Raw genomic sequence first — 12066 nt, forward strand, 5'->3', positions numbered from 1 at the left:
AAGTAAGTTTCTGTGGTTGAGTTCTTTTTTATGGGTTTATTTTGTTAAAATTTGAAATGGTAGCGTGAGCACCTCTCATTGTGGACTGGGGGGATGGTACCTCTAATTTCACTTCAGCTCTCCTCATTGACTTGGAATACAAATCAAAAGCTCCACCCTCCTGAAAGTGCCCAAACCAACCTTTATCTCTCTTCCTCATCCCTTAACTTTATTTTTTAAAGATAACATCCTCATGTACTATACGTATGCTTTTAAAAACTGCTGTAATAATGATAAAATTCTTAGGAATCACAAGTGTTATCTTACAAAGTAGAAATGTAAATAGTTTAACCTTATTGAATCTCTTTTGATTTCTCTTTTATGTGTGCATTTTTATGCTTCTCTTAAGTCTCAGATTTGAAAATCAAATTTTCTATTTAGCTCTGGTCTTTTTATGAATAATACTTAAAAATCTTCTATTTCATTGATTTTCATTTTGTCCCCTGGAAGATTATAGTCATTTTTGTTTGATAAGTAATTTTTAAAATGAGGAAACTGAGGCAAATCCCAATTGCCTCAGCAAAAAAAAAAAAAAAAAAAAAAAAAAAAAAAAAAAAAAAAGAAAAGAAAAGAAAAGAAAAAAAAAAGGAATAATAAAGCAATATGTGCTTCAGAAGAAAAACAAATTCTGATATTTTCAAAATGCAGATAGTGTAACCCTACTATTAAGACCCATTTTGTCAGTAATCGGAATCCCTGTACTATAATAGGACTTTCCTTGCATAAAATGCAAATAGCGCATGGCTCAAATTAGATTTTTCAAAATATCAGTTGAATATGTGGCATTCATTCAGCTCAACTTTTCTGTTTCTCATAAAACATGATTTTATAACTCATGGCTCTAAAAAATAAATGAAAATAAGTTTATCTTTGGACATTTATTAATTGTGTGACCTTGGGCAAATTATTTAATGTTTGCCTCAGTTTCCTCATTTTAAAATGGAACTTGCAATAACATATACTTCCTCAGATTGTTGTGATGATCAAATAGGATAATATTTCTAAAATCTTAGCCTAGTGCCTGGCACATGGTAGATACCATATAAATATTATTATTATTATTATTAATTTTTTTTGCATGTGGGTCAAGTTTCTATGTCTATGTATTTGCTTTGGAATTAAACTTGAGTTCTAGTACTAACCATGTTCCTTCATAAGTCAATTTATGGATTCCAAAGAGAGGTGTCAATTATTTTGAGAGTTTGGTTTCTTTGTTACTGGTTGGTATTTCAGAGCTGTATCCATTCATGCTGTCTTCCTCCCTTCAGTGGGAGAGGACTAAGAAGATTTTTACCTTTTTTTTGTAGTCACTTGAGAATTTTAATGGGGACCTTGAAATGAAGCAACTTGAGTAGTGTTTTTCATTTTTTCCCTTCTTTGAAATCTAATCATCTTGGAGGAAATGAAGAAGGGAGAAGGACTTCAGGATGAAGGCACTACTTTATTATTTAGTTCCTCAGGTCACAAAGATCTGTTCCCACACTTTTCCTGATTCAGGAATCCAAATTAGCCCCCGAGGAAGAAAGAGGTAAAACTTTAATCACCACCAGGGACTTTTCTGGGGTTGGGAGAGAGTCCTAGTGATTAATTGTGGAGAGATACTATGGGGACATGGATATCTCATCATTTCTCTCTCCAATTCCAAATTCCCTGGGCTCTTCTTTTTCTACTTAATCAGTCCCATAGAGCGCAGTCTAGGAGTCCAGCAGTATAATTGATTAAGACTGGAAGGTACTCTAGAAATAATGTAGTATGTCCCAAACTGACTTTACAGAGATGAAAACTGAGACCTAGAGAAGGGAATGAACCTTAGAACCTCTGTGTATTGATTCTGTGTCCAGTATTCTTTCCATCTTGCTACCCAATTTCTTTCTCTTAATTTTCTAGACTCCAGGGAGTAGGAGTGAACTAGACTCTAAGGAGCCATATTTGGAAGGCATGACTCTGTTGCTGTTCTAGGGATGGTGATTGGGTCTCTGGAGACAAGAAAACTTGGGATAACAGTTTGGGTATCCTGGGGAAAAAGGATTCTCAAGAGCAATTCATGTGCACAGAAAGAGCAAGCCTCATAGATGGAGATTTCTCTAAAAGTAGGGAGTATAGATTCACTACTTGTTCCACACATCTCTTGTATCATGGGAGGATTATGTAAATCTCTCTTTTCTCAAGAGTGTATCATCATGTCCTACAGAGAGTCTATATGAGACCTCTTTTTGCAAAAGGGCAGGGCAGGATAATGAGTAAGGTGGGTACCTGTGCTGAGGAAAGAAGTAGACTGTTGGGGCTAGATTGCACTGTGATGTACAAAGAAAGCTCCTAGAGTCATAGATGAATAGCTACAAAGAGCCTTAGAGTTATCTAGTCTGATGTTTTCATATAAATTCATTGTACAGGTGAGGAAACTGAAATTAAGAGACGATATGATTTTCCCAGAGAGGGAGACCTAACTTTCAAATACAGGTTCTTTTATTCTAATTCTAATAGTTTGTGAATATAGGCCTTCTAGAGAAATATTTGGAGATCCAGGTAAAAAATAGCAATCAACAATGGAAGGAGGACTATTCTATAAAGATGATTGGTAGTAACTTATTTTCCCAAATGAAAAATGAGAGGTTTGAACTAGGTGACCTTTTCAGTTCTGATCTATGATTAACATAGAATAATAATTAGCAGCCACTTTGACTTTAGGCAAGTCACTTATAAGTTTCAATTTTCTTAGCCATACAATGAAGGTGTTAGAGTAAATAGTAGAGTTTGATAGCCTTGTAATCTTGACTATCAAAGATTACCAAACTTTGATCCTGAATCTTTATCCTATAACACAGATCTATATATAGGAAGCAATTTGGGAAGCACTTAAATTTAATTTTCCATTTCCACACTCTCTTAGGAGTAAGAGCCTTTTCCCACACCCACTACGTACTCTCCCTGATAATACTCTTCAGATTATTTGAATATTTTCATTGATGAGGAGCTCATTCTCAAAATCAAACAACTAAATTTATTAGAGCAAATACTTCAATATAAAGAACTGAAAAATCTCTTGCTATTTCTGCCTTCTGGAGTTAAATTGGAGAATATTGCAATCTATCTTTAGATCCTTAAAGAGAAGACTAATTAATCCATATGTTCTAGAAAATTGATGATAACAGCAATGTGGACAAAATGCCTGGTATCATTTACTGTTCATTATTTTAGGAAAAATGTCATGGCCAAAAGGATCTTTACAGAATTGTATATCTTATCTTTCTAATTTTTCAGTGAAATTTATATTGACCAGAATGGAAACCATCTTTCATAGACTTAACTCCTCAGTGACAAGCACATTAAAATATCAGCTCCAGACTGATATAATTAGAAGAGTCCATTTGGGAAGAAAAAAAAGGGTATACCAGGTACATAGGAAGCAAAAGAATGAGGATAAGGGGAGAAGTCATAGAATAATCCAAAGGCAACAAAGCAGCTTGAGAGGAAGACCCATGAATTTGGAGGCAAATTATGTGTGCTTGCTTCTCTGGTACATCATTTTAGATGTGGGACTTTGACCAAGACATCACTGAGTCCATTGTTCAAATTAAAAAGCTAGTATTTTTATGATTCATTTAACAGGTTTGTATGAGGAAGGAAAAGTATAGTTAATGCAGTGTAAACTTAGAATAGGAAGACCAGTGTTCAAATGCTACTTCATATGTTTACTAACTGCAGGACCTTTGGCAAATCACATAACTATTCTGGACTTTAGTTTCTTTATTTGTAGAATGAGGAAGTTGGACCCAGCTCTAAATATATGATCCTATGAATGTGCTTTTATTACATTCACAATATGTCTTATTCTTATTATCAATGAACATCATTAAAACATCTCTTCCAAAAACAGATTGAAAGATAAATTTTAGGTGAGTGAGCATGCCTTTATCCCTGCTTCATTTCCAAATGTTTTAACTTCATGATTTTAGGATCTCATTATTTGATTTGCTGAGAATCAAAGGTTCAACATTTGATAAAAATCCTCTAATTGAGTTCAAATAACCAACTAGCAAAGTAGAGAATGGAGTAGGTATGGTAAGACACACCCAGATCTGGGGACATAGAAATAGGGAATTTAGGAGCATGTGAGGTCCATATAAATTTATAGTTCTAAATGATAGCCAAAAACCTTAAAATAATCCCATGCTTTACTGAGAATGCATTATGTCCAGAATGAAGCAGACAATAATCTTCCAGTAGCCAACAGCAAAACATATTTATTTGTAAAATGTGTTTCATTCTGAGTTACACATTTTACAAAAGCTATTGACAAGCTTACATACACTCAGAAATTTGTAATCAGTTCAGTCAAAGAACTCAAGAGATTGGTTGTTTTATAACCTATGTCAAATTGCTTACTTTCACATGGAGGAAAAAGAAAATTTGGAACTCAAAATTTTTCAAAATGAATATCAAAAATTTTCTTTACATGTAACTAGGAGAGAGATTTTTAAAAGAAAGATTAGAAAAGGAATTGGATTGATTAGTCTGGGGAAAAAAGATCATATTTCTGCTGATTTTACAGTTGAGGAAATGAAGACAAACTGGATTAAATGAATTGCCCAGGGTTCTTGTGCCCAGGAAGCCATAAGAGATGCTTTTGAATATTTGAAAAGTTGTTATGGGACAGAAGATTAGATTTCTCATGACTGACCTGAGTAATAGAACTAGAGCAGTGATTTGATGGTGCAATTTTTTCCACAGAAGAACTTATTTACAATCAAAAGTATTCAAAAGTAGAATGAAATGCATCAGGAAATAAGGGGTTTCCATTCGATAGAAATTTTCAAGTAGAAGCTAGATGACAACTTGTTGAAACTTATAAAAGCAACCATTTAAAAACAAGTTCACTTGGCCTAAGATGCCTTGATTCTCAGAGTTGCTGAACCAATTTATATAAGGACAAGGGACCTGATTGTGTTACATCTGTTCCCCATTGGACTAGTAGACTACTTTGCACTAACATCTCTCAGTCATTCCATGGTTCTGTCACTTCTATTTCTATATCATTTCTATGCAAGCAATGTCATATAGTAATTAGATAGAGTGCTGGGTCTAGAGTCAAGAAGACTGAAGTTTTAGTCTTCCCTCAGACATTTACTAGTTTTTTTTTTTTTTTTTTTTAAACCCTGGACAAATCATTGAACCTATTTTTTCATCTATAAAATGGGGATAATAATAGCTCTTACCTTAAAGTGCCACAGTGAGGATCAAAAGTGACAATATTTCTAAAATGCTTTGGAAAACTTAAAGTGCTACATTAATGTTTGCTCTTATCTGTCCTGTATTCTCCGCTCTTTGTCACCGTATTATGTTAGGAGTTTATCTCTCTCACTATTGTATTATAATTTTCTGCCTCATCTCTGTCTCTAGTTTTTCCTTCGAAATTCTCTGGGAAAAAATGTATGCCATTTGTACCTGCAGTTGCTCAGGAAAGTGTAATGGAATAAGAAATACTTTAATTGAGCCATAAGAGCAACATGAAAGAAACTGATGTCTCACCTGACCTCCGCTACATTGTATGTATAAAATTGATTTTTTGAACCCAGGTATAAGAGTTTATATTCATCATTGATGTATTTCATCTTAATGAAATTAGGATCTAAGAGGATTTGGATTGGTTGGAATATTTCCTCCTGGTTTTTTTTGTCATGCACAAATTTGAAAAAAAAAATAGATCTCTGCCTTATTAAAGTAGTTGAAAAAATGTTAAACATTGTAGGGTTTAATACTGAACCCCACTTGTAGAGGGCTGAAACTCCAAAAAGATATGCTTGAATCAGACAACTGAGCACTTAAGGCTAATTACCTATTTGATGTGAGATAATAACTCTTATTAGCATATATTTGGTTAAATGGCTCTTCTCACCATTGGTGCTAGCTGAATGTTTGGTGTTAAGATAATTGTAGGCAAGGATTAGGAGGTGGGGTGGAGGAGAGAGGCCAGAGGCACTTGGTGGAGGGACAAGGAGGAGAGAGGCTGATAACTCTGTCCTCCAGGATCCAGGATATATCTTTGGCAAGCCTTGTGGCAATTTGCCTGCCTCCTTCACTTCTCCGCCTAAAGAACTTTAATTTGTCCTGACTCTGGCTGACCCCGAGGTCCTCCAGGGAGCTAGCCCCGAACTCTACACCCAAAGCACTTCATTAGAGAGATTATTCCAAGTTAATTTGGAACCATTATTGATATGCTTTTTAGTACTATTTTATTTTTCCAAATACATACAGTTTTCAACATTTACTTTGCAAAATTTTATGTTCCAAATTTTTCTCCCTCTCTCCCTCCCAATCCCTGCTCCAAGGCAGCAAGCAATCTTATATAGGCTAAACATATGCAATTCTTCAAAACATTTTCCCATATATATCACACTGCACAAAAAATTAGATCAAAAGAGGATAAACATGTAAAACAACAAGCAAACAAACAGCAACAACAAAAAGGTGAATATATTATGCTTTGTTCTAATTCAGCCTCCATAGTTCTCTTTCTGGATGTGAAAGGCACTTTCCATCATGAATCTATTTGAATTATCTTTATTTATCTCATTATTGAAAAGAGCCAAGTCTACCACAGTTGATCATCACAGAATTTTCTTGTTACTGTGCACGATGTTTTCTTGATTCTGCTCAGATCACTTAGCATCAATTCTTGTATGTTTTGCCAGGCTTTTGTGAAATTAACCTGCTTATCATCCTTATAAAACAATAATATTTCATTTTATTCGTATACCATATCCAGCCATTTCCCAACTAATGGGAATCAACTCAATTTCCAGTTCTTTGCCACTACAAAAAAGGTGCTACAAAAATTTTTATACATTTGGGTCCCTTTTTCTCTTTTATGATCTCTTTGGGATATAGACCCAGTGGAGATATTGCTACATCAAAGGATATGCACAGTTTCATAGCCCTTTGGGCATAGTGATTGGTTTTTTTTTGAGATTGATCTTGTAATCAATACCTAATTTAGCTAATCATCTGTCTTCTAGCTTTTTTTTTTTCTTATAAGAATCTGGTTAAAGATCTTCTTGCTAAAATCTAGGTATCAAAACTCACTTCTCCAAAATTTCCCTGTTCATCTTTGAAAAATGGAAATAAGGTTAGACTGTCAGGAACTGTTCTTGTTAAAGTTATCTTGGCTCTTGTTTTCTTCTCTCTTTAAATAATTGCTACTTTTTATGTTAGTTTATTATCTCTTTAATAATTCAATTGAGAATATTGTCAAGAATCAAAGGCAAATTTATTGGTCTATGATTTGAAGATTTAATTCTCTCCTTTTTTGTATTTAGTATATTTGTTCTTCTTCAATCCTATGATATCTCTCTTGTGCTCCATGGTTCTTTAGATTTAATTAATGATGGATCAGTAATCCCTTTTTCCAATCCACTTAATATCTAACAAATTAATTCATGTGGACCAAATGACTTAATTTTATTAAAGGTGGCAAAATATCCTTAAATATGTTTCTTATCTTTTATTTCACTTTTGTATTAGATATTTTTGATCTTCTTTCTAATCCAAGGGCTATTCCACTTGACAGAGAAAAGGGAAGTAAAATGAAAATTTGACACAGGACTATAGTCTCCTCTCAAGGGCTAGGGCAGTGACAAAATTGTCTAAGAAATTCCTCTTCCTTCATCATCTTAAACTCCTAAATAAAATAAAGTGTTTGACATGTCTATGATCTGTATTCACTGAATTTTAATTTGATGGTGTAAATGATAAATTCTTTGAGGTAAACATAAAAAACTTTTAAAATATATGTTTAAGTATCACTGAAAATAGTAACTTGGCATTAGAAATGTTTATTTCAGTTGTAACTTATTGAAATCGTTGAAATAAAATCCCTTGTAAAAAAATTTAGAGGAAATGAATAATGAAATTTTGTAAGTTATGGTCAGTGTTTATACCCTTGACTTTAGAAATAGACACTGAGCTGGAAAACTGGGGAATTATAAATGAAATAGAAGAGCTGAAGAGAAGATCCTGGAAACTATAACCTAAGGATCTGCTCTTTTGTGAGTGGTATCATATTCTTTTTGTTGCTCTAGTTAATTAATCAGATCATGGTTCATCCCATTATTGACAAATTCTTCTTTCCCTTTGAATTTATCCTGAGTATGTTCTGTACCATGTAAGTTTCCAGGAATAAGCATAAAAAGTATATAAACAAGGCAATAAAACATGATAAGCCAGAAGAGTAAGTGAGGCTCTTGATCAACTGTTTTTTTTTTTTTTTTCTCATTCATACAACTTGTAATGTTATTCTTCCAATCCAAGAAGCCAAGTTTACCCAGTTGAACTCCCAAGCATAGATGGAAAAGGTAGACTTTAGGTAATTCATTTGCCTTCTCATTTTAGAAGAAATAATGCTGAGGATTAGGAATTATTTTTCTTTATTATATGAATTAATTTGATTTATTCTAGTCAGATTCTGCTCTGAAATGGTATCTAATCTACTCGCTGCTCTGATTCCTGCTTATTGTTTACCTTCTTGCACATATTATGGAATTCATTCCCACCCCTAGATCTGGTTCATATAAAAAAAGGATATGTGTTCTTGTTATTAAAGGCTTAATAGCAACAACAAAAATGGAGAGAGAACATAGGGAAATTGACTCTTTAAAGACAAATAGAAAAGAAAGGGAAATGTGGCAATCAAGATAAGCAAAATCTCCATGGTTCCTATTATCTCACATTACCCGGTTAATATACATTTCAGGTAGAAGAATTTATGTCAATTGTTCAGGGGCCTCAGAAAACTTATTACATCTTCTACTCATGTCATTAACAAGATAACTTCATATTTAAATCACAGGAAATCATCTCAATTTCAAAGTACAATGTTCATATCAATACATAGTATATTGCATTATTATTATCAAGAAAAACTAGAATTTATATAGGGTTTTTAATTTGTAATGTACTTAAACATTACCTCACTAGTTCTTATTATAGCCTTGGGAAATGCATACTATTATTTTCCTAATTTTATAGATGAAGAAATTGAAGATGAAATAATTTTAATTTTCCAGAGTCACAAAACTAGTTAGTGTCTGAGGCAGGATTTGAATTCAGATCAAAATTCTATCTACTATGTCACCTAGCTTCCTCCACATTAGATTTCTTGCAACTAGCACTATTGAATACAGGAAATATTCATTGAACATAACAATAGTATGTGATAAAAGTAACTATATTAGACTAAGAAATCAAATCATATGCAATATCTAACATATGAGGATATTTACTTTAGAAAGCTAGACTTAAAGTCAGGAAGACATAAGTTCAAATCCTCCCTCTAAAACTTATTGCTTGAGTATTTTTTTCTTTTTTTTCTTCATGGGCTATTTTCAGGAGAGTTTACCATGTTAATCAGTGAATGCCTGGACAGATACACTGATATTTTTTCACATAATTCTACTTTTCTTTCCAACTTAACATTATTTCTCTAGGCACTATTGACTTTTGTGACTTTATCTATAGGAAAGAAGTCTACTCAATGATGTTACATTTAGACTCCAACCACACTTCATTACCTCCTTCCACCTTCTTCCTTATGGGTATCCCAGGACTTGAGAAGACTCACCTCTGGCTTGCAGCCCTCCTCAGCACCATGTATACTATGGTCCTTGTGGGGAACAGCCTCATCATGACTGTGATCTGGATGGACCCTGCATTGCATGAACCTATGTATTATTTCCTATGTGTTTTGGCTGGTGTGGACATTATCATGGCAACATCTGTAGCCCCAAAGATGTTGAGTATCTTCTGGTCAGGCAATGGTACCATTGGCTTCACTGCCTGCTTTACCCAGATGTATATTGTTCATACAGCCACAGCCCTGGAGTCAGGGCTTCTGCTAGCCATGGCTTTTGACCGTTATGTAGCCATTTGCAAACCCTTGCACTATAATACCATCCTTACACCACAGAAAATTCTGGGCATTAATGTAGCAATTGTGGTAAGAGCTACTATTGCTTTGACCCCATTGAGTTGGATGGTGAGCAATCTACCATACTGTAATTCACGTGCAGTCCCTCATTCCTATTGTGAGCACATGGCTGTGGCTAATTTGGCATGTGCTGACCATACAATTAGTAATCTTTATGCATTGATAGGATCCTCTGTTGTAGTAGGCATTGATGTGACATTCATTACTGCCTCCTACAGTCTAATTCTTCAAGCAGTATTTAATCTTTCCTCTAAGAATGCCAGGCAGAAGGCTCTTAGTACATGTGGTTCTCACGTAGGGGTCATGGCATTATTCTATCTACCTGGGTTGATATCTGTCTACGTGGATTGGTGGGGTCAGGATATGGTTCCTGTGCATACTCAGGTTCTGCTAGCTGACTTGTACCTTGTTATTCCACCCACTCTGAATCCCCTCATCTATGGTTTGAGGTCTAAGAAGATATGGCAGGGAGTTTGGAACACAATGGTCACCACCCTCCCATGTCATCATTCTGTAAACTCCCAAAAGGAAAGAAGACCTAAACAAGTGTTTATGATGGGAGACACAAGATCTACATGTGAGATCTGACTTTTGGGTAAAGTGAAATATTGAAATTATTTCATTCCTTATAGAAACATTAATTATCACTAGGTTTGGACTGGTTTGATAGAGGTAGGATATGTAGTCATTGTGGTTTTGACTCATATAGATTATTGTAGGTTTGTTCTTCATTCTTGAAGATGACCAATGGTATCAGGAGAGTGATATCTTGACCAGAGAGTAAGTTGGATTTAAGTGAGGTGAAACTGTGCAAAGTCATTAGCCTCATTCTTTTATCCAAGATTATCTGAGTGCAGTGGCAAGGAATCGATGACTGGAGATGACCCCAGATGCACTGGGAGACTTTGGACTTTTTAAACTAAGGTCTTTCTTGCTAGGGTTCAAAAAATAGAACAGAAATCTCTTTTCTCAAGGAAGTAACATTCTTATGTAATGAGGAACTGGGATTCATCAATGAGTCTAATCTTTATTTTATTTTATTTATTTATATTTATTTTTTAATTTTTAAAATTAATTTTATAATTATAATTTTTTTGACAGTACATAGCATGGGTACTTTTGAGCCTAATCTTTATAAGTATGATTAATCTGTTCTGGTGACATCATCCCATGTGAGCCTCAGAGCAAGTATAGATACTGTTTCTGGTCTCCTCATGGAAAAGACAAGGGGCCTTTTGTTTGTGTGTTGAGCCAATACTGAAAATGCTCACAGCCAAATCATTATGAACTCTTTCTTCTGTAGCTAAATTTGGATGAAGAGTGCTATAAGCCTCTGAATTAGGAGTGAGGCCTTGGGTTTTAGCATTACTACAATATTGCCTCAGTGTAACCTCTGTGCCCATAATCCTGTTTTTTCTGCCTATTTTATCCATTTAAAAATTCTTAGATGAAGTATTGGACTAAGTGTTTTGAGTTTGGGTTTGGAGAGACTTTAAAGTTGAGAAAGTAATCTGGTAGGTATGTGTAAACTAGACTCCATGTCAGATTTGACATAAAGCTCAGCTGGGTAAGGACTGAAGTCCTAAGGGACCTGATTCACACAGCATTGTAAAGGGCTGAAACTCTTAAAAGGTGTGCTTGAATCAAACGATAGAGCACTTAAGGCTAACTATCTATTGGACAATAACTCTATTAGCATATGTTTGTGAAAATGGCCCTTCTCACTATTCCATGCTGGCTCAATTTTTTAGTGTATACAGGTAATTGTGGGCGGGATTAGAGGATGGAGTGAGACAAGACAGACTCAGTTGGCTGCAGGACCAAGAGGAGAAAAGTGTGGAGATTCTGGACTCTAGAATCAATGATCCTTGGCAAGACTCCTGGCAGTTTTGTCCATCTCCTTCACTTTTCCCCCAAGACAAAGGATTTTTGCTTATCCTGACTCTGGCTGATTCTGAAACCTCCAGGGAGCTAGCCTAGACTTTACACAGCATTGAACTAGATTAAGGGTTGCTGACAAGGAATCACAGAGACTCTTCCAACTG

General features: G+C 34.7%; 1 protein-coding gene across 1 annotated transcript; it reads left to right on the forward strand.

The window, feature by feature from the left end:
* Nucleotides 1-9571: 9571 nt before the first annotated feature.
* Nucleotides 9572-10609, forward strand: LOC141562440 (olfactory receptor 52I1-like). Its single transcript, XM_074302477.1, has one exon. It carries the CDS (start codon nucleotides 9572-9574, stop codon nucleotides 10607-10609), a length of 1038 nt encoding a protein of 345 aa, XP_074158578.1.
* The last annotated feature ends 1457 nt before the right edge of the window (nucleotides 10610-12066 follow it).

The sequence above is a fragment of the Sminthopsis crassicaudata genome, chromosome 3, assembly GCF_048593235.1.
Source record: "Sminthopsis crassicaudata isolate SCR6 chromosome 3, ASM4859323v1, whole genome shotgun sequence".
NCBI classification, from domain to species: Eukaryota; Metazoa; Chordata; class Mammalia; order Dasyuromorphia; family Dasyuridae; genus Sminthopsis; species Sminthopsis crassicaudata.